General features: G+C 70.0%; 2 protein-coding genes across 14 annotated transcripts in view; one reads left to right on the plus strand and one right to left on the minus strand.

The window, feature by feature from the left end:
• LYL1 (LYL1 basic helix-loop-helix family member) overlaps nucleotides 1–4,748 on the plus strand; it is a 28,997-nt gene extending 24,249 nt beyond the window's left edge. For all 3 annotated transcript variants that reach the window (XM_075902357.1, XM_075902358.1, XM_075902355.1), the window contains 3 exons: nucleotides 2,412–2,823; nucleotides 3,661–3,752; nucleotides 3,998–4,748. In XM_075902357.1, coding sequence (XP_075758472.1) covers nucleotides 2,412–2,823; nucleotides 3,661–3,752; nucleotides 3,998–4,347 — 854 coding nt within the window. In that variant the 3' untranslated portion in view covers nucleotides 4,348–4,748. The remainder of the gene's footprint in view (nucleotides 1–2,411; nucleotides 2,824–3,660; nucleotides 3,753–3,997) is intronic.
• Nucleotides 4,749–8,663: 3,915 nt separating this feature from the next.
• NFIX (nuclear factor I X) overlaps nucleotides 8,664–25,880 on the minus strand; it is a 200,999-nt gene continuing 183,782 nt past the window's right edge. For all 11 annotated transcript variants that reach the window (XM_075902367.1, XM_075902363.1, XM_075902365.1 and 8 more), the window contains 2 exons: nucleotides 20,337–20,428; nucleotides 8,664–14,255 (listed from right to left, as the gene is read on the minus strand). In XM_075902367.1, the coding sequence (XP_075758482.1) occupies nucleotides 14,241–14,255; nucleotides 20,337–20,428 (107 nt within the window). In that variant the 3' untranslated portion in view covers nucleotides 8,664–14,240. The remainder of the gene's footprint in view (nucleotides 14,256–20,336; nucleotides 20,429–25,880) is intronic.

The raw sequence follows: 25,880 nt of genomic DNA on the forward strand, positions 1-25,880 counted from the left end.
CTCCAGTGTGCCCGGATCCTTCGCGCTCGCCGTGCCGCCAGCGAACCGCTCGATGAAGCTACTGAACAGAACCGGCCCCAAAACAGAGCCCCGCGACGTGAGCGGCCCACGTAAGGAGCGCTGCCGTGACGCGTGGCCGGAGAGGCCGTACGTCGGCCGTGTCGCGTGCCACGTGGCAGGGCCAGGTTCCTAATGCCGGCTCCCTGCGTGGCTGGCGGGGGGCTGGCAGGCGGGGGGCCGGCCTGGGCATCCCATTCGCGTGGCTGACTCAAGGGGGCAGCTGGCCCCCAGTCTCATGGCTGCCAAGACAAACCGCACAGCGAGCGGGTGAAAGCGCTCCGGGGGGCCCAGCACATGGCACCAGGGTTGGGACGCTGCTGATCACTGCTAGAAGCCAGGGCATGAATGCCGTGCGTGCCGGCAGCCTGCAGTCGCACACAGTCGCAGCCACACAGTCGCACACAGCCACACACACAGTCGCAGCCACACACAGAGTCACAGACACACATGGGCGCACACACACAGCCCCACACACACCGTTGTAGACACACACTGCTGTACACACAGTTGCAGACACACAGTCGCAGACACACACAGCCGCAGCCACACACACAGCCCCACACACACCGTTGTAGACACACACTGCCACACACACAGTCGCACACACACAGCCGCAGACACATACTACCCCACTCACATAGTCACAGACACACACAGCCGCACACACAGTCGCAGCCGCACACACAGTCGCAGCCACATACTGCCACACACACACAGTCGCACACACAGTCGCACACACACAGTCGCAGACACATGCAGAAAGCCTACCTGGATGCCCAAGCTCCCTCAGGTCTCCCTGCGGCTCGGTCCTGTGACACAGCTGGGTCACTGACACGTCCCAGCCATTTCCCTCCCCCTTGCGGGGATCCCCCCACCCCGACAGCCCCAGCCTGCACGCTGAGAGCTGCACTGGCCATGGAGATGGGGCACCTTCTTGAGCCAAGGGGCTAGTGGGAGGGGTCTCTCTCTCTCTCTTTCCCTTGGGCACCACCCCACTCTGCGGCCACCCAGGGGACACCCGGCGCAGGGTCACCCTTCAGCACATCCGGTTCCTGCACCACTTCGCTCTCGGCTCCCCCCCCGTGGGACAGCGTGCAAGTCACCCCATGCCTCAGTTTCCCCATCTGTACAACAGGGACAATGGGTCTGTTTGCACTGAGCACGCTGGGGCAGGGGCTGTGTTTGGGCAGCACCTGGCACAAAGCCGGGTGGGGGGGTCTGTGCAGCACCTGGCACGATGGGCCCCCGATCGCCACCAGGACCCAAACACCGTTGCCTGGCGGTGCCCATTCTAATGCGGCACAGGACCCGTCTGCCAGTGGCCCTGTCGGCTCCGCCCAGCCGCGGGCAGGAGGTGTAGTCTGGGCTCCCGCAGGCCTTGTCCACGCTCGCAAGCCAAGGCCCTGGCCGGTCAGAGCCGGGGCCGTGGGGCAGCGCGTTCCAGCCAGCCAGCGCCGGGCACAGGCCGGGGGGGGGGGGGGGGGCGCCAGGGGGCGCAGCGGCCTGGTGGGAGGTTTTCATGCTGCTTGGGGGGGTTTGCCTGCGGGGCTGCCAGGGAGTCACCCCCCCCCCCCCCGCTGTGCCCGAGACGTGTTCAGATTTCACGCCTGGTGGTCACCGACAGGTCGAACTTTTACCAAACCTGGGTGGCCAGAACTGGCCCTCGCCGCAGGGCTGAGCCGAGGGAGGAAGGGGCCGGGGTGTGTTAGGCGGGTTGGGCCCAGGCTCGGAAGTGAGCCGGGGGGGCATCCATGGGGGGGACCTTTCCTTGGCCCAGAGAGGAGCGTTCCAACCTGAAGACGCGATCGGGCCGGGAGGGCGGGGGCTACGAATTGCCAACGGGCCCCCCCCCGGCCCAGCTGCCCGGCCAGCGGAGCCATTTGGGACGGCGCCGGGTGCAGGGACGTCTTTTAGCAGGACGAAGCCCCCAGCGAGGGCGTGTCGGGCTGCGACGCCCCCCAGCCCCGTCTCACGGCTCCGTTCGCACCGACGCCAAGGGGCGAGGCCGCACAACACGGGCGCGTTGCCCCACCCTGGGTGGATTCGGGCTCGTGGCCGCCGCGACGTGCTGGGACACGGCCCCGGAGCCGTGGCCCACGAAAGCCCCACGTGGCCCCGCCCACGGGCGCCGGGGTCAGCGGCTCAGCGCCGGCGGGCTGCTCGCTCGGGAAGCGGTTTGACCCAAACCAGGCGTCGTGCCGCAGCGGAGCCGGTCGCGGGTTTTCAGGCCCCCACGGGCTGCGCCCAGGCGGGTCGACGAGGCGTCTGGACGACGGCACCTCACGGTTGGGGGGGGCGCTCGGGGAGCAGGGGCCCTGCCTCGGTCTGACCCACCTGTGCTGTCCCGGCAGATGATCCCTGGCCGCAGCCGGAGGTGCCGCGCCACGCCTGGAAGATGATGGAGAAGCTGAGGACTCCACCACCCTCCTGCAGCCCCCCACCCCCACCCTCGCCCCCTGCCAGCCACTCACCTGCTCCCCATCCGCCTGCCCCCCCAAGCCCCGCCTCGCCCCCTGACCGCAAAGGGAGCCCGCCCCCCCCAGCCCCCACCCCACTGCCCCCCGACGTCCCTGTCATCAGCCTGGCTCACAGCAAGCGCCCGGCCCCCCCGGCTGTGCCCACCACCGAGCTGACGGCCCTGCACCCCATCCCCTCCCTGGTCCAGCTCTCGGCCCTCACCCCTGCGCCCCCTCCGGCCCCCCTTCCCCTCGGCGGCCTGCAGAGCCCGCTCCTGCCCCCACAGTACCACCCCTTCCTCAACAGGTCAGTGCTGAGGGGAAGGGCCTGAACTTGGGGGGTCTGAGACGATCTTAGGGCTGATAATGCTAGTGCCCCCCCACAAGGGCCCAGGGGAGGTGTAGCCCCTCCCCCCAGCACCCCGCGAATGGAGCCTCCTGCTGGGCCCGGCTCCCCGCCCCACCCTTGAGTCAGCCCCTGTGTTGGGGGTGGCGCAGTTTTAGGGGACCGTGTAACCCCCCCCCCGGGCCCCAGTGCACAGTTTCAGTGCGTCCGGTGGGGGTGTCAGGCAGGGCTAGTTTACAGGGGGCGGGGCTGCATGGTAACTCCGCCCTTATGGGCCCATGGCCCTGCTGGCTCCGCCCCTCCCCTGCCCCCCAGGCCGTGTGGCCCTGCCCCTCACCCCCTGCCCCCCAGGCCGTGTGGTCCTGCTGGCCTGACCCCTCACTCTGCCCCCCAGGCCGTGTGGCCCTGCCCCTCACCCCCTGCCCCCCAGGTCGTGTGGTCCTGCTGGCTCCGCCCCTCCCCTGCCCCCCAGGCCGTGTGGCCCTGCCCCCCAGGCCGTGTGGCCCTGCTGGCCTGACCCCTCACCCTGCCCCCCAGGCCGTGTGGCCCTGCTGGCTCCGCCCCTCCCCTGCCCCCCAGGCCATGTGGCCCTGCTGGCTCCGCCCCTCCCCTGCCCCCCAGGCCGTGTGGCCCTGCTGGCTCCGCCCCTCCCCTGCCCCCCAGGCCGTGTGGCCCTGCTGGCCTGACCCCTCACCCTGCCCCCCAGGCCGTGTGGTCCTGCCCCTCACCCCTGCCCCCCAGGCCGTGTGGCCCCGCTGGCCCAGCCCCTCACCCCCTGCTCTCTGTCCCTCTCCCCAGCGTCTACATTGGCACCTCTGGCTCCTTCAGCCTCTTCCCCAGCAGCCGCCTCAAGCGCCGGCCCAGCCACTTCGAGCAGGAGCTCATGGATGGTGAGTGTCCCCCCCCCCCCCCCCGCACAGCCCAGGTGGCCGAGTGCCCGGGCTCTCCCCCCTCCTGCTCTAACCACTAGACCCCTCTCTCCTCCCAGAGCCGGGGCAGCCCACGCCCAGCTCGCTCCGGGCAGGCCCTGCTGAGCCGGGCGCCGGGACGCGCCCGAGGAGCAGCGGGTGCCCGGGTGCCAGGCGGCCTGGGCCAGGCGCCCCCCCGGCCGGGTTTGACCCCCCTCTCCCCGCAGGGCACCAGCCCCAGAAGGTGGCTCGCCGGGTCTTCACCAACAGCCGGGAGCGGTGGCGGCAGCAGAACGTGAACGGGGCCTTCGCCGAGCTGCGGAAGCTCATCCCCACGCACCCGCCCGACAAGAAGCTGAGCAAGAACGAGGTCCTGCGCCTGGCCATGCGCTACATCGACTTCCTGGTGCAGCTGCTGCACGACCAGGCCACGGCCACCGGCCAGCCGGCGCCCGCCACGCCCCCCCGCCCCCCGCCCTCGGCCCCGCCCGCCCCCCCGCCGGGCAGCCCCCCCCGCCCCATCAAACGGGAGCCCCGGACTCTGGTGGGGCCCACAGCGGCCGGCGAGGCCCGGTGATGAATGGCCACCCCCCACATTGGATTTGGGGGGGACTGCGGACTGGGGGGGGGCAGCCTGTCTGGGACTGCGTGGGGAGCCCCCCCCATGCGAAGGAGCCCGTCTGCCCTGGGAGGGTGGGAACTGAGGGAGGGGGCAGGGCAGCGCCCCACGATCCCCCCCATGTGCTCCCATTGTCAGAGCTGCCCGCCGGACCCTGATTTAACCCTTCGGGGGGGTTGCACCCCGATTGTCTGTGGAGGGGGGGAGGGCTTTGCCCCACCTTCCCTGGAGGCTCTGGGGTGCCCCCCCAGCTGTGGGGTGGGGCCCTGCCCTGCTGTGGGGCAGGGGACCTGGAGGGGTGGAACCGACCCCCGTGTGGGTGTAGCGGTGCGACCCGTGAAAGAAACACAGTGCACACAGGCCGGCCTGAGCCTTGTTCTTGGGGGGCCATGGGGCAGCGGGCGGGGCGTTCCGGAAAGGCCTTGTGAGGGGCCAGTGCCTGGACACAGACCTGCCCCGGGTGGGGGGGGGAAACAGGGGGAAGGGCCCTGGAGGCACCATTGGGGGCCCCCCCCAGCAATTTGAGCCCTGGGCCAGCGGGTGGGGGCAGGGCAGATATTGAGGGGTGCAGGCCTGGGCCAGCAGCAGTGGGGTCTGGCTGGGGGGGCAGGGAGGGCTGGGGGTGATGATTCAGCAATGGGGGAGCCCCCCCGAACGCTCTCAGCCAAGCAGGGCTGGGGGTGCCCATGAGGGTCCTGTGTGGAAGATGGGGGGGGGCTGCCAGGACTCCCCCCCCGGAGCTTGCTGAGTGGGGGGCACACACTGTGGGACCTGGGGGTTCCTCAAACCCACTGAATAACACTCAAGGCCCCTCCCCCGCGGTGCTGCCCTGTCTGGCTGGGGCGCTTGGCTGCCTCCCACTGCCTGGCCTGTGCCTCAGTGTCTCTCCCCACCCCCATGAGCTCGGTTACCGTAATGCACCTAATAACAGTCACCGGCTCTGCCTCGCCCGGGCCAGTGAGCCCCACGTGGGCACCGCAGCAGTGTGCCGGGGGCAGCAGGTGCATGAGAGAGACACAAGGGGACCAGCGGAGCTGGGGCAGGGCTGGGCTGGCAGGCGCTGCGGGGGGGAGTGAGGGGCACAGGCAGGGCTGGGGGGGCAGGGCTGGGCTGGCAGAGGTTGCAGGGGGGGAGTGAGGGGCACAGGCAGGGCTGGGGGGGCAGGGCTGGGCTGGCAGGGGCTGCAGGGGGGGAGTGAGGGGCACAGGCAGGGCTGGGGAGGCAGGGCTGGGCTGGCAGGCGCTGTGGGGGGGGAGTGAGGGGCACAGGCAGGGCTGGGGGGCAGGCGCTGTGGGGGGGGGAGTGAGGGGCACAGGCAGGGCTGGGGAGGCAGGGCTGGGCTGGCAGGCGCTGTGGGGGGGGAGTGAGGGGCACAGGCAGGGCTGGGGGGCAGGCGCTGTGGGGGGGGGAGTGAGGGGCACAGGCAGGGCTGGGGAGGCAGGGCTGGGCTGGCAGGCGCTGCAGGGGGGGAGTGAGGGGCACAGGCAGGGCTGGGGAGGCAGGGCTGGGCTGGCAGGCGCTGTGGGGGGGGGAGTGAGGGGCACAGGCAGGGCTGGGGGGGGCAGGGCTGGGCTGGCAGGCGCTGCGGGGGGGAGTGAGGGGCACAGGCAGGGCTGGGGGGGCAGGCGCTGTGGGGGGGGGAGTGAGGGGCACAGGCAGGGCTGGGGGGGTAGGGCTGGGCTGGCAGGGGCTGCAGGGGGGGAGTGAGGGGCACAGGCAGGGCTGGGGAGGCAGGGCTGGGCTGGCAGGCGCTGCGGGGGGGGAGTGAGGGGCACAGGCAGGGCTGGGGAGGCAGGGCTGGGCTGGCAGGCGCTGCGGGGGGGGAGTGAGGGGCACAGGCAGGGCTGGGGGGGCAGGGCTGGGCTGGCAGGGGCTGCGGGGGGGGGAGTGAGGGGCACAGGCAGGGCTGGGGGGCAGGCGCTGTGGGGGGGGAGTGAGGGGCACAGGCAGGGCTGGGGAGGCAGGGCTGGGCTGGCAGGCGCTGCGGGGGGGGAGTGAGAGGCACAGGCAGGGCTGGGGGGGTAGGGCTGGGCTGGCAGGGGCTGCAGGGGGGGAGTGAGGGGCACAGGCAGGGCTGGGGGGGCAGGGCTGGGCTGGCAGGGGCTGCAGGGCGGGCGTGGGGGGCACCGGCAGAACTGGGGTGGGGGGACCCAGGAGGGCTGCCCCCCTCCGTTGCTGTGCCTGGCAGGGCCTGCGGCAGCGGAGCTGTTGCTCCACCTGGTGCCGTTGGGCTGGGGGGGGTCCCAGCCGCAGGGGCCGGGCGGTGCTGAGTCAGAGCCCCTGCGAGCTTCCGGGGGGGCTGGGCTGGGGGTGGCGATGGGCCGGGCCCTGGGGAGGGGCCGGTTGGGGCTGACAGGAGGTCACGAGGCCAGGCGGGGCACAGGATGGGGTTTGCTGGGTGAGCCGTGACCCCCAACCATGGCCTGGATCAGCCCCCCCCCAGAGCGCCCTCCCCCGCCATGGCCTCCCCCCTCCAGTCCTCTGGGTCACCTGGACCCCGCAGCAAGGAGCTGCTGCCTGGGGCAGGGGTGTGGGGGGGTGAGCACCCGGGGAGGGTCACTGGGTCTGCTCGACATGAAGGGGGGGGGGGCTGTGCCACTGAGAGGGGCCGGCCATTGGCAGGATGGGGGTGGGGGGGAAGGTGTCACATGCCCAAGGCCAGGGCAGGAAGGGGGCTAGTGGTTAGAGCCGGGGGGCAGGGCCCAGGATTCCTGGGTTCTCTCCCCCGCTCTGGGAGGGGAGCGGGACTAGTGGTTAGAGCCCGGGGGGGCAGCCCCTGCCCCAGCAGGTGGACAGAAGCCAGGCGGGCGTGTGGCAGGGCCAGGGCCGGTGCCGGGGTGACCACGTGCGGCCAACGCCCTGGCGGGGCTGGGGGGCAGGAGGAGCTGACACACCAGGCTGCCTGTGGGGGGGGGGCTCGTCCCCAGCCTGTCCCCCTAGGATTCCCACCGGGCGCTGGTGGCGCTGCGCTGGGCCCCCGCGGGTGGGGGTGCACCCAGGCCGTGGGGCCTTTGGGGGCCGGCCGTGGGCATCGAAACACGACGGGAGCAGCGGGGGGCACGTGGGGTTCCAGGCCCGTCGGGGGCCGGCTCAGCTCTGACCCCACAGCCCGGCCCCAGGGGCTGCGCGCGGCGTCTGGCTCGTTAGCGCGATGAGAGCCCGGCTGAGATCCGGCCCCGTTGGGCCAGGGGCTGCGTGGACCCCCCGCCGCTGCACCCAAGATCTCACGCGCCTCAGCAGAGGGGGAAACTGAGGCCACGCAGGGCCCTGCTGCGCCCAGGGTGCCCCGGCTGGGCAGTGCAGAGCCAGGACCACCCACAGGCCCAGCCCCACCTGAGCACAGGCCGGGCGGGATCCTGGTCTCCAGTGATGCGGGGGGGGGGGGGGGGGGGGGCTGGAAGCAGTTTCCATCACGTACGGGGTTGAGTTTGGATCCATGACTCTCAGCACACACCTGGGCTCCAGCGCTCCCCCCCAACAGCTCTAGCACTCCCCCCTCCAGCGCCCCCCAAGAGCATGAGCACCACCTTCCAGAGCTCCAGCGCTCCCCCCAAGAGCTCTAGTGCTCCCCCTCCAGCGCTCCCCCCAAGAGCTCTAGTGCTCCCCCTCCAGCGCTCCCCCCCAAGAGCTCTAGCGCTCCCCCCGTTCAGGGCTCCCCCCAAGAGCTCTAGTGCTCCCCCTCCAGCGCTCCCCCCCAAGAGCTCTAGCGCTCCCCCCATTCAGGGCTCCCCCCCAAGAGCTCTAGTGCTCCCCCTCCAGCGCTCCCCCCCCAAGAGCTCTAGCGCTCCCCCCATTCAGGGCTCCCCCCAAGAGCTCTAGTGCTCCCCCTCCAGCGCTCCCCCCCAACAGCTCTAGCACTCCCCCCTCCAGCGCCCCCCCAAGAGCATGAGCACCACCTTCCAGAGCTCCAGCGCTCCCCCCAAGAGCTCTAGCGCTCCCCCCTCCAGGGCTCCCCCCTCCAGGGCTCCCCCCCAAGAGCTCTAGCGCGCCCCTCTCCAGCCCTCCCCTCCCTGGAGCTCCAGTGCCCCGGCCTTGCCTGCTTGGTGTGGGGGAGCCAGAGTCCAGGACACAACACCCCCCCCAAGCGCCACCCGAGCACGGGATCCGACCAGCCTGCTCCCCAGTGACCCCCCCCACGCTGGCCTGGGGCCTGGTATTTCTCCTCTTTGCTTCGTGGTTCAAAGGTTTCTGACCCGGAGGGTTTTTCTGTCATTCCCCTTCTGGGCTGTTTCTCTCCCTCCCGCGCGCCGGCCGACACACGACAGGACGCGGGGCCGGGTATAACAGGTTTTGCTTTTTATTATTTATCCTTTTTTTTGTCTTTTTTTTGTTGTTTTTGTCGATTTTTTTTGAAACGCCTTTTTCGGTGGGGGAAGCGATACGGAGGCGGTCGGCGCGGCCGGCTGGCCGGCGCGCGGCTAAGACGTGGCGGGACCGGCGAGGGAAGGCGACCAAAGAACTACGCTTTATCGGCAAAGGCGGAGGAAGGCGGGAGAAGCGAGAGCGCGCGGGGGACCGGGCACGGCGGGGAACACGGCGGGAGCGAGCCAAGGGACAGACGGAAGCACACGCAAGGCCATTAGTACTAGCTAGATATACTGTACTGTACTCGGATATACTGCGTTTCTTACCCTACGAAGAAACTTGTTGGAAGGGGCAGAGGCGGACGGGCGGGGGCAGCCAGCTCCTTGCAAGGCAGCCTAGCAGGGGCCCTAGAGCGAGAGGCGTGGGGGGCTGCAGCGGGCGGGGGCGTGGTGGATGAACCCCTCGGGAGTAGCGGGGGGGGCTGACTCCGGGCTAAGGGGAGCCTGCGCCCAGCGGCCTGTTGAGTGGGGGCCCTCTGATTTGGGGGGCGCTGCCCTCATTCGGGGCCCGTGTGGAGATGCCTGGTTTCCAAGGGGGGAGCAGGGAGGGGAGAGGACGGAGACCCACCCACAGGTCAGAAGCCGCGTTGGAACATTTCCACCTCGGCTTCCCTGGCAGTTTTTGGGTGCGGGGGGGGCAGGATCTGGACCATGCCCCCTGCCCCGCCGTGTGTGGGGGCCAGGATCTGCAATTCGGGGGGGGGGGTGGGATTCGGATGGGGCCCGGGGGTTTGGGGGCATGGCAGGATCCGCATGGGGCCCTGGGATTCCGGAGGGGGAGGGGGACAGGATCCGGCGGGGCCCTGTTGTGTCCCCCTCTCCCCCCAGGCAATCGGCATCTTTTGCCGCTGTGGGTGAAGGTGGGGTCGTTATTGCTTTGCGTGGCCGAGTGGCGCTGGGGGGCACGGCTGGGCAGCTGAGCCCCATCCGTCCGGGCCAGCCAGGGGGTGAAGGCACGTCGGCTGCCAGGCAGCGCCGGCGGGTAAGGCGTGGGCAGGGCTTGGCCCTTCCTGAACCGAAGGGTCCTTCCTCCAGCGGCTGTCCCTGCGGGGACAGGGACGGGGCTCCCCCTCCAATGGGGGAAGGGAGGGGTCCCCCCCACTCCACCGGAGAACAGAAAAAGGGGAACGCGACCAACTTTCTGAAAAAGGCTCCACGACAAAATGCTGGTGAGATCCAAGTTGGCTTTTGGCTCCAAAGAAAAATCCTCCATGGGGGTGGGGGGGGGAGGTTAAGGGGGGGGGTCTGGGCCTGATTCCAACTCAACTCAGGTTGCTCCAGGGACCAAGGCCGGGAGGGAATTGGCACCAAACCGTCCAAACCATCGGCTTGGGGGGTGGCCCCAGCCAGTGGGGAACCCTTGGCCAAGTCAGGCCCCCAGGTCTCTCGCTCGCCCCTCAGTAAGATCAGCGCTTGGCTGGCGCCTGAGAACCGCAGTCCGTCCTGCCCCTTTCAGTTAAACATAAAGGATAATGTGTCTCCTAAAATGTGCTTTATGATAACAATTAATTGGTTCATAAACTATGTATAATAGAGTTTTTTAATGTCCTTTATATTGTAAAAAGCACCAGGGTTTGTGGTTTTATATATAATTTTTTTGTTAATTTTCTTTGTTTTTTAGTTTTTTTTCATCTTTTTTCTTTTCTCGCCGTCCTTGTGTCTTCACTTTAGTTATTTTTTTTTTTTACATTTTTTCTCTCCACGGTTTTTGAACCGATTATATATATTTCTTTTCTTTTCTGCTTGAAAAAAACCTTCCCTTCAGCCTCCCAAAAAAAAAAAAAAAAATAAACCAACCCAAAAAACAAAACGGAAAGGAGAAAAAGGCAAAACAAAATTCATAAATGAATGAAAAAATAAACAGGAAAAAACGAATGTCCCACACTTACAAAGGTTGGGTTTTCTCTCCCCTGGGGATTAGAGTCCTCGGGGAACAGGACTTCTCAAGAAAAATAGATTTTTTTCTTCTTCTTAACAATCTTTAACATACAAAGATATTAAAACTATGCAAGTCATTGCACTGGCTCAAAGAAAACAAAATTTGTTCATTTTTAGCCCCCTATATATATATATTTGTAGCTTTTTTAAAAAGGTTTTTTTTTCATTTTTGAACACATTCTCAAGTGAGCCTCACCCTGCGGTAGCCAGCCCCACTGGGCTCCCTACCCCTCTGGCTCCTGCGCCTCCCGCTCATCTCGTGCTGTGGGGCGGGGCGGGGCGGGGATACCTCCGCTGGGGAGCCCCCCGCCAGCTGCTCTGGAGCCTGGCGCGGACGCCAGCCTGCCAGCTGCAAACAGCAAGGCGGGCAGGAGCCGGACTCAGGCCCGGGCCCAGGTCAGCTGGATCGGGGCCCCCGGATGTGTGCAGTGTAGATTTGACGCCTGGGCGCCAGCGCGGTACCCGGCTGGGAGCAGACCCATACAAAGCGCCCGGGCGAGGGCCTCTGGACAGGCCCAGGCTGGAGCCGACACCCTGAACGCTCATTCCCGCCAGAAAGGCCCCAGGAGGCTGCGGCAAGAGCCCAGCGCTAGGAGCTACGCCCCCCCCCCCCGCCTGGCGAGACTCCCTGGGGTGGTGCCCGGCAGGGGAAGCTGCGTGTCTCCCGGGCCAGGCCTAGGCGGGGTAGTGAGCCGGGAGGGAGGCCGGGGCGCTGGGCCTGAGCGCAGGAGGGAGAGAGAAGCTGGGACAGTCCCGGGCTGCAGGCGTCTCGCCGCTGGTACCGATGGGCGGTTACGCCCGCAGCTCCCTGGGCCGCCAGGAGTCAACGTGCGAGCCCTGCGCTCGGGGCCAGGCACTGGAGTCTGCTCTCAGCTGCCCGGGGCAAATCCAGAGTGGCCCATCCGGAGTGACTCCCGATTAGCCCCGGGCCAGTGGAGGCAGGACCCAGAGAGCTCGTGCCCCTGCCAGCCCCGGCCCCAGCACTGCTGGTCGCGGAGCCCTGGGTGGGGGATCTGCCGGGCTGACCCAGCAACAAGGCCCTGGGGGGCTGCCGAGGTCCTGCCACTGCACCCAGGAGCACTGGGGAAGACACTGCACTGGGGGGAACACTGCACCGGGGGGGACACACTGCATGGGGGAGGGGACACTGCACCGGGGGGGACACACTGCATGGGGGAGGGGACACTGCACTGGGGAGGGGGACACTGCACCGGGGGGGACAGACTGCACTGGGGAGGGGGACACTGCACTGGGGAGGGGGACACTGCACCGGGGGGGACACTGCACCGGGGGGACGCAGTATTCACCCTCTCAAAGGCCTTTCACTCCCTGTGGACTAGCCCAACCCAGCACTGCCCAGCCGCCCTGCAGCTGAGCGCCAGAGACGGGCCCTGGGGGGATGCTCCTGTGGGTTCTGGCCCCTCCCTGGCACGAGGGGTGGGCCGGGGAGCGGTGGCCGGGGTGGGGCCTGCAGGGGTTTCCCTCGTGGACCCCGTGTCTTCAATGGAACCGGAAACGCACGGGCGAGGGGGGGCAGGTTCCCGGCCAAGCTCCAGCTCCGGGAACCCCAGGCTGCCTCCCCAGGCCCCACCCCCTCCCTGGGGCTCTCATGCTGACACGGGAGCCCCCCATCCGGCCCTGATGCTGCTGCTACCAACAGCCACCGCGTCCCACCCCAGAGGCGGCTGCGCCCGAGGCCGGGGCGGGGGGCACGGGCCCTGCCTCTCCCCAGCGGAGGGACGATGTGGAGGATGCTGAGACAGAGGGAGAGTTTTCACTCGGATTTTCCTTTTCAAAAGCAAACCAGCGCGCGAGGCGGGCGGGCGGGCGGGCGGCGGCTGGGCCTGCTTGTACCAGCGGGACGACGGCGCCTCGCCCGGACCTGCCCCCTCGCCGCGCGTCTCGGGGGGGCGGGGCGTTTGCTCCCCTGGCCCTGTGTCATTTGATCGCCTGCGGGCACGGAAAGCCCCCAACCCTAAAACAAGCAGCAAGCGGCGAGGAAGGGAGAAAGGAAGGCTGAGAAAGAGAAAGGATCCAACGACCGAAAACAAAAAAACCAACCACCAAGCAGCAGGTCCGAAGGAAGGAAGCGAGACGAGATCGCGGTGGGGAGACGGGGACAGCAAACAGCCACCAGCGGAGCTAGCTCAGACGCCACCTTGGGGCCGAGACGCCTCGGCCCAAGCCAGCTGCTGTGGGACCCCCAGCCCTTAGAGGGCAGGGGGGCGGGGACTGAAGGGCTGGAGAGAGCCCTGTGGGGGGGGGGAAGGGCCATGCTGGGAGCCGCAGGGAGAGCTGGGAAGGGACTAGAGGCCCTTTCCCTAAAATGATCTAACGGCCCCCCCAGCAGAATCCCACTTCATCCGCCTGGGGGGCGGGCGAGAGGCTAAGATAGGGGCTGGGGCGGGGGGGAGCGCAGCCCCGTTGCCCCTGCCTCGCGCCTGCCCACATGCCAGAGCCCTCGGCTGCTGAGCACCCTGGGTAAACTCCCAGCGTCCTCAGCGGCCCCGTGGGGACGGGGGCGGGTCCCTGCAGGCGACGGTGCAGAGCCGCCCCCAGCGCCCCACGGCAGCGGGCGGGCAGCGGATGCAGCTGGAGGAGGCTCGATGAACGGGAAGTGCCCAAGGTTCGTAGCCTTCCTGCCTGCCTGTCTCCCGCTGCATCAGCCCGGGAGAACCCGGCCAGCCCAGGGAAGACGGAGGGGCTCCGGGGCCAAGGGATGTAACCAGGCTGCTGGGGCGGTGCTGGGCGCGGAGGGGGGTTCCCAGAGCACCGCCGGGACAGAGGCGCGTCTGCACTGGCTCACGCCTGGGAGATTTCAGTGCCTCACCCCAGTCTGGGGGAAGGAGCAGGTGGGGTCGCGCCGCCACGGCTGGGACGGAGCAGCTGGTTCCGTTCCCGCTCGGGGCAGCCCAGGAGCCGGCCGGTGGGGAGACGCGGGGCTGAGAACCCGCCGGGCCCTGCTCCTCACGCAGGCACGCCTGGCTTCGGTCAGTCTCGGGCCAGGCCCCGCGGTGCTAGATGGGAGCTGGCGCTGGTCGGCCTGCGCAAGGGGCAATTGCACTGGGGCTGTCGTCTAGACGCCCTGCGCAGACAGACCGGGCCTGGGCTCTCGGCCGCTGGCCTGACCTGCCCCCGAGTCCCGTGCTGCTCTGGGGACCCCGCGGCCCTGGCGAAGAGACGCGCTCGCGGTGCCTCCCGGGAGTTCCAAGCGGGCGCCTCCGGGGCTGTCGATCCCCCCAGGAACGGAGGGGACGGTCTCCGTTCCGGGGCGGCTGACCTGCGGCCATCGCTGCGGCGTCTGGGCTCTGCTGTTTGTGACGGTGCTTCCCGAGGGAGGCGCTGCCCCTTCCGCTTCGGAGAGGACGAGCCTCATCCACGTCAATTCCAATTGGCTCGGGGGCGCGGCGGGGGGGCCTTTCTCGGCGGTGGGTGAGCCGAGCGCCCTGGGGGGCGCGACAGGAGCAGCTCGGCGGAGATCCGGGGCGAAGGACGGACACTTCCACGGGGGCTGTCAGGAGAGATCCCCGCTCTGGCTTGAAAAGCCCATCAGAGGAACCACGACTGGAAGAGACAGAGCCCGATTGGACAGGTTAGTTCAATAGCATCCGCCTCCCAGCGAGTGCACCCCCGGCCCTGCCGGTGCCCCTCTCCCCCGCGGCCCCTGCCAGCCCAGCCCTGGGCACCCCCCGCCCTGCCAGTGCCCCTCTCCCCCGCGGCCCCTGCCAGCCCAGCCCTGGGCACCCCCCGCCCTGCCGGTGCCCCTCTCCCCCGCGGCCCCTGCCAGCCCAGCCCTGGGCACCCCCCGCCCTGCCGGTGCCCCTCTCCCCCGCCCCGCGGCCCCTGCCAGCCCAGCCCTGTGGCGCTTGGCAAACCACGCTCACGCCCACAGACAGGCTGGGGTGGAGAGCAGAGGGCATCCTGCCCATGGGCGGGCAGGCCAGAGGCTGCACCAGCCAGAGGGACCCACCGCCTGCAAGGCAGGGAGAAAACCTTGCTGGTCAAAGACGGGAACGGTGTGAGCTGGCTGGAGCCTGCAGGTGGGGAGATGAGCCACCAGGAGGCGCTCTCCGACCAGCCAGCAGCAGCCCAGGGTTCCCCTGCTCTGGGATGGGGTTTCCCTGCCAGGCCTGGGCCACTCCGCCTCCTCTCTCCCCATCTCGGCCTCTGTCGTCCCTCCCCGGGGCCCAGCGCCTCCCACCCACGCGGCTGGAGCCCAGGAGGGCGTCTGTGCTGGGTAGGGATGTAAATCCCGGTGAAACTGTTACCCAGGGAAACTACAACCCGTTAAACTATAGCCGGCCTGCCACAGGGCGGGTGGGGGCTGCTCCGGCCGGACACCGGGTAAGCGGTTAGCAGGCCGGTGAGGCGATACGGGTAACCGGTAACTGGTTAGCTGGCCGTGGTGCGGCTGCTCTGGCCGGGCACCGGGTAAGCGGTTAGCAGGCCGGTGAGGCGATACGGGTAACCGGTAACTGGTTAGCTGGCCGTGGTGCGGCTGCTCTGGCCGGGCACCGGGTAAGCGGTTAGCAGGCCGGTGAGGCGATACGGGTAACCGGTAACTGGTTAGCTGGCCGTGGTGCGGCTGCTCTGCCCGGACACCGGGTAAGCGGTTAGCAGGCCGGTGAGGCGATACGGGTAACTGGTAACTGGTTAGCTGGCCGTGGTGCGGCTGCTCTGGCCGGACACCGGGTAAGCGGTTAGCAGGCCGGTGAGGCGATACGGGTAACCGGTAACTGGTTAGCTGGCCGTGGTGCGGCTGCTCTGGCCGGACACCGGGTAAGCGGTTAGCAGGCCGGTGAGGCGATACGGGTAACCGGTAACTGGTTAGCTGGCCGTGGTGCGGCTGCTCTGGCCGGGCACCGGGTAAGCGGTTAGCAGGCCGGTGAGGCGATACGGGTAACCGGTAACTGGTTAGCTGGCCGTGGTGCGGCTGCTCTGGCCGGGCACCGGGTAAGCGGTTAGCAGGCCGGTGAGGCGATACGGGTAACCGGTAACTGGTTAGCTGGCCGTGGTGCGGCTGCTCTGGCCGGGCACCGGGTAAGCGGTTAGCAGGCCGGTGAGGCGATACGGGTAACCGGTAACTGGTTAGCTGGCCGTGGTGCGGCTGCTCTGGCCGGGCACCGGGTAAGCGGTTAGCAGGCCGGTGAGGCGATACGGGTAACCGGTAACTGGTTAGCTGGCCGTGGTGCGGCTGCTCTGGCCGGGCACCGGGTAAGCGGTTAGCAGGCCGGTGAGGCGATACGGGTAACCGGTAACTGGTTAGCTGGCCGTGGTGCGGCTGCTCTGGCCGGGCACCGGGTAAGCGGTTAGCAGGCCGGTGAGGCGATACGGGTAACCGGTAACTGGTTAGCTGGCCGTGGTGCGGCTGCTCTGGCCGGGCACCGGGTAAGCGGTTAGCAGGCCGGTGAGGCGATACGGGTAACCGGTAACTGGTTAGCTGGCCGTGGTGCGGCTGCTCTGGCCGGGCACCGGGTAAGCGGTTAGCAGGCCGGTGAGGCGATACGGGTAACCGGTAACTGGTTAGCTGGCCGTGGTGCGGCTGCTCTGGCCGGGCACCGGGTAAGCGGTTAGCAGGTCGGTGAGGCGATACGGGTAACCGGTAACTGGTTAGCTGGCCGTGGTGCGGCTGCTCTGGCCGGGCACCGGGTAAGCGGTTAGCAGGCCGGTGAGGCGATACGGGTAACCGGTAACTGGTTAGCTGGCCGTGGTGCGGCTGCTCTGGCCAGGCACCGGGTATCCTCTAAGCATGCTCAGGCCCCAGTGCCAGGGTAGCTGCTGCCACAGGGGCCCATCAGAGCCTCGGTTCCGCTTGCCAGGGCCTGACCTGGCACCTCAGACCACACCCGGACCAGCCCTCAGAGCACCCGTGGCAGCCCCCCCGCGCCGTCGCAGAACCAGGGAGGAACCCAGGAGTCCTGATGCCCAGCCCTGCCTTGCTGTAACCACTGCACCCCACTCTCCACAGCCAGGTCCCCGCCCCTTGCCCTACCCACTAGCCCTGCCCACTTGCAGGCCCCGCCTCTCGCTCCCTGTCCAAACCCTCAGCCAACAGGCACCAGTTGATCCTCAAGCTAAAGTCTCTGATTGGCCGAAAGGTGGAATGATGTTTGACTTTCCCAGCCAATCAGAAGGGACCATGCTAGTAACTCCATGGGAGTATGTCTACACTAGCCCCCTAGTTCGAACTAGCGAGGCTAATGTAGGCATTGGAACTTGCAAATGAAGCCCAGGGTGTAAATAGCCCAGGCTTCATTTGCATGTTCCCGTCCGGTCGCCATTTTTAAATGCCACTAGTCCGAAGTAACTGCTACACGCGGCAGTGACACGGCAATTCCAACTAAGTCCTGAGTTCCAGTTCACTGTTACACCTCATTCCATGGTGGAGTTCCAGTGAATTGGAACTCAGGACTTAGTTCGAATTGCCGTGTCACTGCCGCGTGTAGCAGTTACTTCGGACTAGTGGCATTTAAAAATGGCGACCGGACGGGAACATGCAAATGAAGCCTGGGCTATTTACACCCTGGGCTTCATTTGCAAGTTCCAATGCCTACGTTAGCCTCACTAGTCCGAACTAGGGGGCTAGTGTAGACAGACCCTGAGAGACCAGTCTCCACTGCTGAGGAATACCCCATGTCACCTGCTCCATGATTGGCCAGAGCCTGTGACATGTGCTTCCCCATAACCAGTCTGAAGGCAGCTGCTCAGAAACGGGCCAGTCAGTTCACTGTACTATTGGCCAATCAGGGGAGAGGGATGAATCTAGAGCTGCCCTCTTTCCCCATGTGTGGCAGCCCCATGCCCCACCCCATGATGGGGACTTGGTCCCCCTGGGGCTGCCCCCACTCACTGCCCCACCCCACACAGAGGGGGGCCGGGTCCCTGAGTCACCTTGGGATCCTGCCCCCTGGTCTTGGGACCCCATAGCTTCTCCCACAGCCCTGTGGCAGGGTGAGGCCCGGCTCCTAGCCTGGATGGGGCGAGCGTGTTGACCTCCCCCAGCCACGAGCCCCCTGGGAAGCCCCTGATGACTGGGCCGGCCTGCCTGCCCCACAGACACAGAGCTGGCAACGGGCTGCAGAGCCAGGCCAGGGAGGGAGGGGCCAGCCGGAATTCCCTCCCCGCATTCCCTTGTCCCTCTAGCCAACTGGACCCAGTGGGGCAGGGACCCCCAGTTCAGGGACAGCCCCTGGCTTAGGCTGGGGGCTCCCAGCTGAGCCCTGTGCATGGAGGTCAGGGGCCGTGAAACCCCACATGCCGCCCCAGCCCCAGGGGCAAGGAGGGAGCGAATCACAGGGCGAGGCGGGGGAGGGCGCAGGGGCAGGCACACGGGGGGCTGGGGAGGGCCCGTGGGGCAGGCTGAGGCCCCCATGGTCCCCGCTCCTCTTGGGCCCGGCCCTTTGTCTCCCTCTGCCACCCCCAAGTCCAAGTTCACCAGCGTGTGACATCATGTCTGGTTGCCCAGGGAAACCAGACAGGTCAGACGTGACTCCGGTTATGGGATGGGGCGGAGCCCCTCCCCCTCCCCCTCCCCCCTCCCCCTCCCCAAGTTCAACAAAGTTTCGGAAGAAGGGAAAAGAGCCAGATCCTGCAGCCAAACCTCGGCAGGGCTGACTGGGGGAGGGGCAGGCTGGGGGAGGGAGGGGGGCAGGAAGCAGACTGGCGGGGGAGGGGCAGACTGGCAGGGAGGAGGGGACATATCTCTGTCCTCCCCCCCCCCATTTCTGCCTGGGGGCATTAACATGTGGCTGTGCAGCCCCAGGGCCCCTGCCTGGCTGGGCAGGGGCAGTGACAGCAATGGGGGGGGAAAATCGGGGCGCTCACCTCTGAGTCCAGGAGAGCAGCCCCTGCCCCGGCCTGCCCCCCTCCTGGAGCAACTGGTCCCTCCTATTGCAGCCCCCAGCTGCCCTTCCCCGACCCCCCCGGGCTACCCCAATGCCCCTGCATTCCTCCAACCCCCCGCCCCCGCCGGGCTCCCCCACACCCCAGCGCCCCTCCGACCCCCCGCCCTTCCCCGACCCCCCCGGGCTCCCCCACGCCCCCAGCGCCCCTCCAATCCCCCCGCCCTTCCCCGACCCCCCCGGGCTCCCCCACACCCCAGCGCCCCTCCGACCCCCCGCCCTTCCCCGACCCCCCCGGGCTCCCCCACACCCCAGCGCCCCTCCGACCCCCCGCCCTTCCCCGACCCCCCCGGGCTACCCCAATGCCCCTGCATTCCTCCAACCCCCCGCCCTTCCCTGACCCCCCCGGGCTCCCCCACGCCCCCAGCGCCCCTCCGACCCCCCCGCCCTTCCCCGACCCCCCCGGGCTCCCCCACGCCCCCAGCGCCCCTCCGACCCCCCCGCCCTTCCCCGACCCCCCCGGGCTCCCCCACACCCCAGCGCCCCTCCGACCCCCCCGCCCTTCCCCGACCCCCCCCCACACCCCAGCGCCCCTCTGACCCCCCCGGGCTCCCCCACGCCCCAGTGCCCCTCCGACTCCCCGCCCTTCCCCGACCCCCCCGGGCTCCCCCACACCCCAGCGCCCCTCCGACCCCCCGCCCTTCCCCGACCCCCCCGGGCTCCCCCACGCCCCCAGCGCCCCTCTGACCCCCCCGGGCTCCCCCACGCCCCAGTGCCCCTCCGACTCCCCGCCCTTCCCTGACCCCCCCGGGCTCCCCCACACCCCAGCGCCCCTCCGACCCCCCGCCCTTCCCCGACCCCCCCGGGCTCCCCCACGCCCCCAGCGCCCCTCCAACCCCCCGCCCTTCCCTGATCCCCCCAGGCTACCCCAATGCCCCTGCCCTTCCCCGACCCTCCCCCCGAGCCACCCCAATGCCCCTGTGCCCCTCCACCCCCCCTGCCCTTCCCCAACCCTCCCAGGCTTCCCTAGTGCTCCTCTGCCTTTCCCCAACCCCCCCAGGCTACCCCAATGCCCCTGGGCTCTCCCAATCCCCCTGCCTTTCCCCGACCCCTCCTGGGCTCCCCTACTCCCCCAGCGCTCCCCCAACCTCCTGCCCTTCCCCGACCCTCCAACTCCCCCGCAAGCCCCCACTCTATCTTAAACCCCCATCCTACCCCTCCCTGTGCTTCCCCTGCCTCCTCCCCGCCCTCCCTCAAGCCCCCCCCCCCCCGGCAGAGTGATTCAAGGAAACAGCCTCGCAAGGGGCCAGCCGTGGCACCCACAGAGCAGCCCGGCAGAGCGGGGGCGGGGAACCTGCCATCCCCCAGACCTCACAACACCTGTCTCCAGTCCCCCCACCCACCTAGGAGTGGCCCCCACGCGCCCCCGGGAACCCTTCGCCGCCTGCTCAGCCAGGGATGTCTTGGCTCCGTGTCTGGGCAGGCCCACGCAGGGCGGTGGGGCGGGAGGGCCCAGGGACCCCACATTGCACCAGCGCCCTCCACGGGGGCAGGATCGCCCTTGGCGTCGTGGCAAAGCCAGTAGGACCCAGGAGTCGTGGCGCCCAGACCTGGCTCTGACCATTAGCCCCCACTGCCTTCCCCAAGCCAGGGCCAGGACTGATGGGGGAGGGGCCGTATCTCTACCCACCCACCCCCGTCACTTCCCCCTTGGGGGCATGAACAGGTGCTTGCGCCCCCCCTGCGGTGGCCTGGTGCTGGGCCATTCCTGCGCCTGCTGCCTTCCCCCACCGCTGCCGCCTACCTGAGACTGCTGGGGGATGTTTAGAAAGTTGCCGTCCCGGGGTCCGATGCCGACAAACCGGTTGGCAGTGGAGGAGCCTGGCGCTGCGAATGCTGGAGGGGAGAGAGGGAGAGGGCGTTAGGGGGTGTGAGGGGGCTGGGAGTGGGCATGGGGAAGACGTGAGGGGGCTGGGGGTGGGGCATTGGGGGCTGGAGGAGGATGTGAGGGGGCGGGGGTAGGGCATTGGGGGCTGGAGGAGGATGTGAGGGGGCGGGGATGGGGCATTGGGGGCTGGAGGAGGATGTGAGGGGGCGGGGGTGGGGCATTGGGGGCTGGAGGAAGATGTGAGGGGGCGGGGGTGGGGCATTGGGGGCTGGAGGAGGATGTGAGGGGGTGGGGGTGGGGCATTGGGGGCTGGAGGAGGATGTGAGGGGGCGGGGGTGGGGCATTGGGGGCTGGAGGAGGATGTGAGGGGGCGGGGGTGGGGCATTGGGGGCTGGGGAAGGGGGAGGGGGCTGGGCATTGGGGGCTGGAGGAAGATGTGAGGGGCGGGGGTGGGGCATTGGGAGCTGGGGGAGGGTGTGAGGGGGTGGGGGTGGGCATTGGGGGCTGGAGGAAGATGTGAGGGGCGGGGGTGGGGCATTGGGAGCTGGGGGAGGGTGTGAGGGGGCAGGGGTGGGGCATTGGGGGCTGGAGGAGGATGTGAGGGGGCGGGGGTGGGGCATTGGGGGCTGGAGGAAGATGTGAGGGGGCTAGGGATGGGGCACTGGGGGCTGCAGGAGGACATGAGAGGGCTGGAGTTGGGGGCTGGGGAGGATGTGAGGAGACTAGGGCATTGGGGGCTGGGGAAGGATGTGAGGGGGCTGGAGGTATCACTGGTTTGGGGCAGTGACCATGGTGAGGTGGGGGACACACACCCCTTGCCCCACACAGAGCACTGGGAAGAGGCACCCAAAGGCCCATGGCACCCCTCAAAAACTCCACCCTCCTCAAGCAGCCCCAAGTGTGGCCACTTGCAGGACCCTTGGGGAATGGGTCAGTATCAGGCCTGTGGGGCAGGAGTGGGGGGCACCGGCGGGGGGGGGGGCAAGGCTGGGCTGGCAGGGGTTGTGGGGTGGGAGTGTGGGGCACTGGCAGGGCTGGGGGGGAGGCTCAGGGCTGGGCTGGCAGGGGCTCTGGGGCGGGAGTGAGGGGCACCGGCAGGGCTGGGGGGGGGGCTCAGGGCTGGGCTGGCAGGGGCTATGGGCCAGGAGTGGGGGGCACTGGCAGGGCTGGGGGGGGGCTCAGGGCTGGGCTGGCAGGGGTTGTGGGGTGGGAGTGAGGGGCACCGGCTGGGGGGGGCTCAGGGCTGGGCTGGCAGGGGCTATGGGCCGGGCGTGGGGGGCACTGGCAGGGCTGGGGGGGGTCAGGGCTGGGCTGGCAGGGGCTATGGGCCGGGAGTGGGGGGCACTGGCAGGGCTGGGGGGGCTCAGGGCTGGGCTGGCAGGGGTTGCGGGGTGGGAGTGAGGGGCACCGGCTGGGGGGGGCTCAGGGCTGGGCTGGCAGGGGCTGTGGGCCGGGAGTGGGGGGCACTGGCAGGGCTGGGGGGGCTCAGGGCTGGGCTGGCAGGGGTTGCGGGGTGGGAGTGAGGGGCACCGGCTGGGGGGGGCTCAGGGCTGGGCTGGCAGGGGCTGTGGGCCGGGAGTGGGGGGCACTGGCAGGGCTGGGGGGGCTCAGGGCTGGGCTGGCAGGGGTTGCGGGGTGGGAGTGAGGGGCACCGGCTGGGGGGGGCTCAGGGCTGGGCTGGCAGGGGCTGTGGGCCGGGAGTGGGGGGCACTGGCAGGGCTGGGGGGGCTCAGGGCTGGGCTGGCAGGGGCTATGGGCCGGGAGTGGGGGGCACTGGCAGGGCTGGGGGGGCTCAGGGCTGGGCTGGCAGGGGTTGCGGGGTGGGAGTGAGGGGCACCGGCTGGGGGGGGGCTCAGGGCTGGGCTGGCAGGGGCTGTGGGCCGGGAGTGGGGGGCACTGGCAGGGCTGGGGGGGGGCTCAGGGCTGGGCTGGCAGGGGCTATGGGCCGGGAGTGGGGGGCACTGGCAGGGCTGGGGGGGGGCTCAGGGCTGGGCTGGCAGGGGCTGTGGGCCGGGAGTGGGGGGGCACTGGCAGGGCTGGGGGGGGGCTCAGGGCTGGGCTGGCAGGGGCTATGGGCCGGGAGTGGGGGGCACTGGCAGGGCTGCATGTATGGGGCTGGGGAGGGATGAACCATTGCTCTCCTGGGAGGGGGGAGGATGCAATTGGCTTCCCCCCATGGGGGCTGGGCCACATGCAGAGCAGCTGCCCCAGGCCCTGCCCTGGGGGGCGCGCTCCTGCCAGGAATAGCTGAGGTCAGGCCTGTGGCATTCGGCAGGAGGGAGGGGCTGGGGGCCCCGCAGGCCGGACCCCCCCGGGCACAGTGCAGAGACCTGCGGGCGCCCCCGGGCAGGCTGGGCCCCGGCAGCCCCTCCTGGCCCCTGGAGTCTCGTGGGTGCCAGCTGCAGGGTGAGGGGGGCAGGACAGATCCTGGCCAGCAGGGGGCAGCATCCAGAACGGCCCACATGCCCCCTCCCCCAACACCTGCGGATTCTTCCTTACCTGTCCTCTGCCTGCCCGCCCCGCCCCCTGGCAGGGGCAGGAACAGCTGCAGCGGGCACGCCCCGGAGCCCCCCGCCCCCCGCCCCCCCGGACTGAATGGAGAATGCACACGGGGGGGCATGTCATGGGGACGGATGGAGAGTCCAAAAAAGAAAGAAGGAAAGAAAGAAAGACAAAGGAAAATGGAAGAGACGCCCCCCCCACACACACCAGCGCTGCCCCCCATACGCACCTACACTGCCCCCCGCCCAGCCCCCTCTTGTACACACCTAGCGCTGCCCAGAACCCAGGAGTCCCGGCTCCCAGCCCCACCCCGGCTCTAGCCACTGCCCCTCACGCTCCTCCGAGAGGACCCAGGAGTCCTGGCTCCCGGCCGTTGCGCCTGCTCTAACCATTAGGCTCCAGCCTTGCCCCCAGGCGGGGGGCCGGGCCCCGGAGCCCCCGGGAAGGCAGCCTGCTCTGACGGCCAAGCGGGACGGTTCGGCCAACACCTCTGAGCCGGATCCCGGGCGCCCCCTTCCCCGCCCCCACGCACGCCTGGCGCTGCCAGGAGGGGGCGCTCGGGGGGCGTGTCCTGTCCTTTGGGCTAGCCCCGCCCCCGAGAGCTGCCACGGCAACCGACAAAATAATAATAAAACAGAACAAAACAAAGACCCCGAGGCGGCCGAGCCGGCGGCTGCTGCGTCCGAGAGGGTGGGATGGAGGCGGCGGGTGAGGGCGGGCAAACGAGAACGCACAAGACTCAATGATGGCATGAAGCCCTGCCCCACTCGGGCCAGCCGGCACCCCCTGCCTGCCCCCTGGCTCCCCCTGCCTGCCCCCCGGCTCCCCCTGCCTGCCCCCTGGCTCCCCCTGCCTGCCCCCCGGCTCCCCCTTGCCTGCCCCCGGCTCCCCCTGCCTGCCCCCTGGCTCCCTCTGCCTGCCCCCCGGCTCCCCCTGCCTGCCCCCCGGCACCCCCTGCCTGCCCCCGGCTCCCCCTGCCTGCCCCCCGGCTCCCCCTGCCTGCCCCCGGCTCTCCCTGCCTGCCCCCCGGCTCCCCCTTGCCTGCCCCCTGGCTCCCCCTGCCTGCCCCCTGGCTCCCCCTGCCTGCCCCCCGGCTCCCCCTGCCTGCCCCCGGCTCTCCCTGCCTGCCCCCCGGCTCCCCCTTGCCTGCCCCCTGGCTCCCCCTGCCTGCCCCCCGGCTCCCCCTGCCTGCCCCCGGCTCTCCCTGCCTGCCCCCCGGCTCCCCCTTGCCTGCCCCCGGCTCCCCCCTGCCTTCCACCTGCCTGCCCCCCGGTCTCCCTGCCTGCCCCCCAGCTCCCCCTGCCTGCCCCCCGGCTCCCCCTGCCTGCCCCCGGCTCCCCCTGCCTGCCCCCCGGTCTCCCTGCCTGCCCCCCGGCTCCCCCTGCCTGCCCCCGGCTCCCCCTGCCTGCCCCCCGGCACCCCCTGCCTGCCCCCGGCTCCCCCTGCCTGCCCCCCCGGCATCCCCTGCCTGCCCCTGGCTCCCCCTGCCTGCCCCTGGCTCCCCCTGCCTGCCCCCCGGCTCCCTCTGCCTGCCCCCCGGTCCCCCTGCCTGCCCCTGCCTGCCCCCCGGTCCCTCTGCCTGCCCCTGCCTGCCCCCCGGCTCCCCCTGCCTGCCCCTGGCTTCCCCTGCCTGCCCCCCGGCTCCCCCTGCCTTCCCCCCGGCTCCCCCTGCCTGCCCCCGGCTCCCCCTGCCTGCCCCCGGCTCCCCCTGCCTGCCCCTGGCTCCCCCTGCCTGCCCCCCGGCTCCCCCTGCCTGCCCCTGCCTGCCCCCCGGTCCCCCTGCCTGCCCCTGCCTGCCCCCCGGCTGCCCCTGCCTGCCCCCCGGCTCCCCCTGCCTTCCCCCCGGCTCCCCCTGCCTGCCCCCCGGTCCCCCTGCCTGCCCCTGCCTGCCCCCCGGCTCCCCCTGCCTGCCCCTGGCTCCCCCTGCCTGCCCCCCGGCTCCCCCTGCCTGCCCCTGGCTCCCCCTGCCTGCCCCCCTGCTCCCTCTGCCTGCCCCCCGGCTCCCCCTGCCTGCCCCTGCCTGCCCCCCGGCTCCCCCTGCCTGCCCCTGCCTTCCCCCCGGCTCCCCCTGCCTGCCCCTGGCTCCCCCTGCCTGCCCCTGCCTTCCCCCCAGCTCCCCCTGCCTGCCCCTGGTTCCCCCCTGCCTGCCCCCGGCTTCCCCCCTGCCTTCCACCTGCCTGCCCCTGGCTCCCCTCTGCCTGCCCCTGGCTCCCCCTGCCTGCCCCTGCCTTCCCCCCGGCTCCCCCTGCCTGCCCCCCGGTCTCCCTGCCTGCCCCCCGTCTCCCCCTGCCTGCCCCTGGCTCCCCCTGCCTGCCCCTGCCTTCCCCCCGGCTCCCCCTGCCTGCCCCTGGCTCCCCCTGCCTTCCCCCCAGCTCCCCCTGCCTGCCCCTGGTTCTCCCCTGCCTGCCCCCCGGCTCCCCTCTGCCTGCCCCTGGTTCCCTCCTTCCTGCCCCCCGGCTCCTCCCTGCCTTCCACCTGGCTACCCCCTGCCTGCCCCCCGGCTCCCTTCTGCCTGCCCCCCGGCTCCCCTCTGCCTGCCCCTGGTTCCCTCCTTCCTGCCCCCCGGCTCCCCCTGCCTGCCCCTGGTTCCCTCCTTCCTGCCCCCCCGGCTCCCCCCTGCCTGCCCCCGGCTCCCCCCTGCCTTCCACCTGCCTGCCCCCCGGCTCCCCCCTGCCTGCCCCCGGCTCCCCCCTGCCTGCCCCCGGCTCTCCCCTGCCTTCCACCTGGCTCCCCCCTGCCTGCCCCCGGCTCCCCCCTGCCTGCCCCCTGGCTCCCCCCGGCTCCCCCTGCCTGCCCCCGGCTCCCCCTGCCTTCCACCTGCCTGCCCCCCGGCTCCCCCCTGCCTTCCACCTGGCTGCCCCCCGGCTCCTCCCTGCCTGCTCCCTGGCTCCCCCCTGCCTTCCACCTGCCCCCCGGCTCCCCTTTGCGTTCCACCTGGATACCCCCTTCCTGCCCCCC

Source organism: Pelodiscus sinensis, chromosome 19, assembly GCF_049634645.1.
Source record: "Pelodiscus sinensis isolate JC-2024 chromosome 19, ASM4963464v1, whole genome shotgun sequence".
In the NCBI taxonomy this organism is placed as follows: domain Eukaryota; kingdom Metazoa; phylum Chordata; order Testudines; family Trionychidae; genus Pelodiscus; species Pelodiscus sinensis.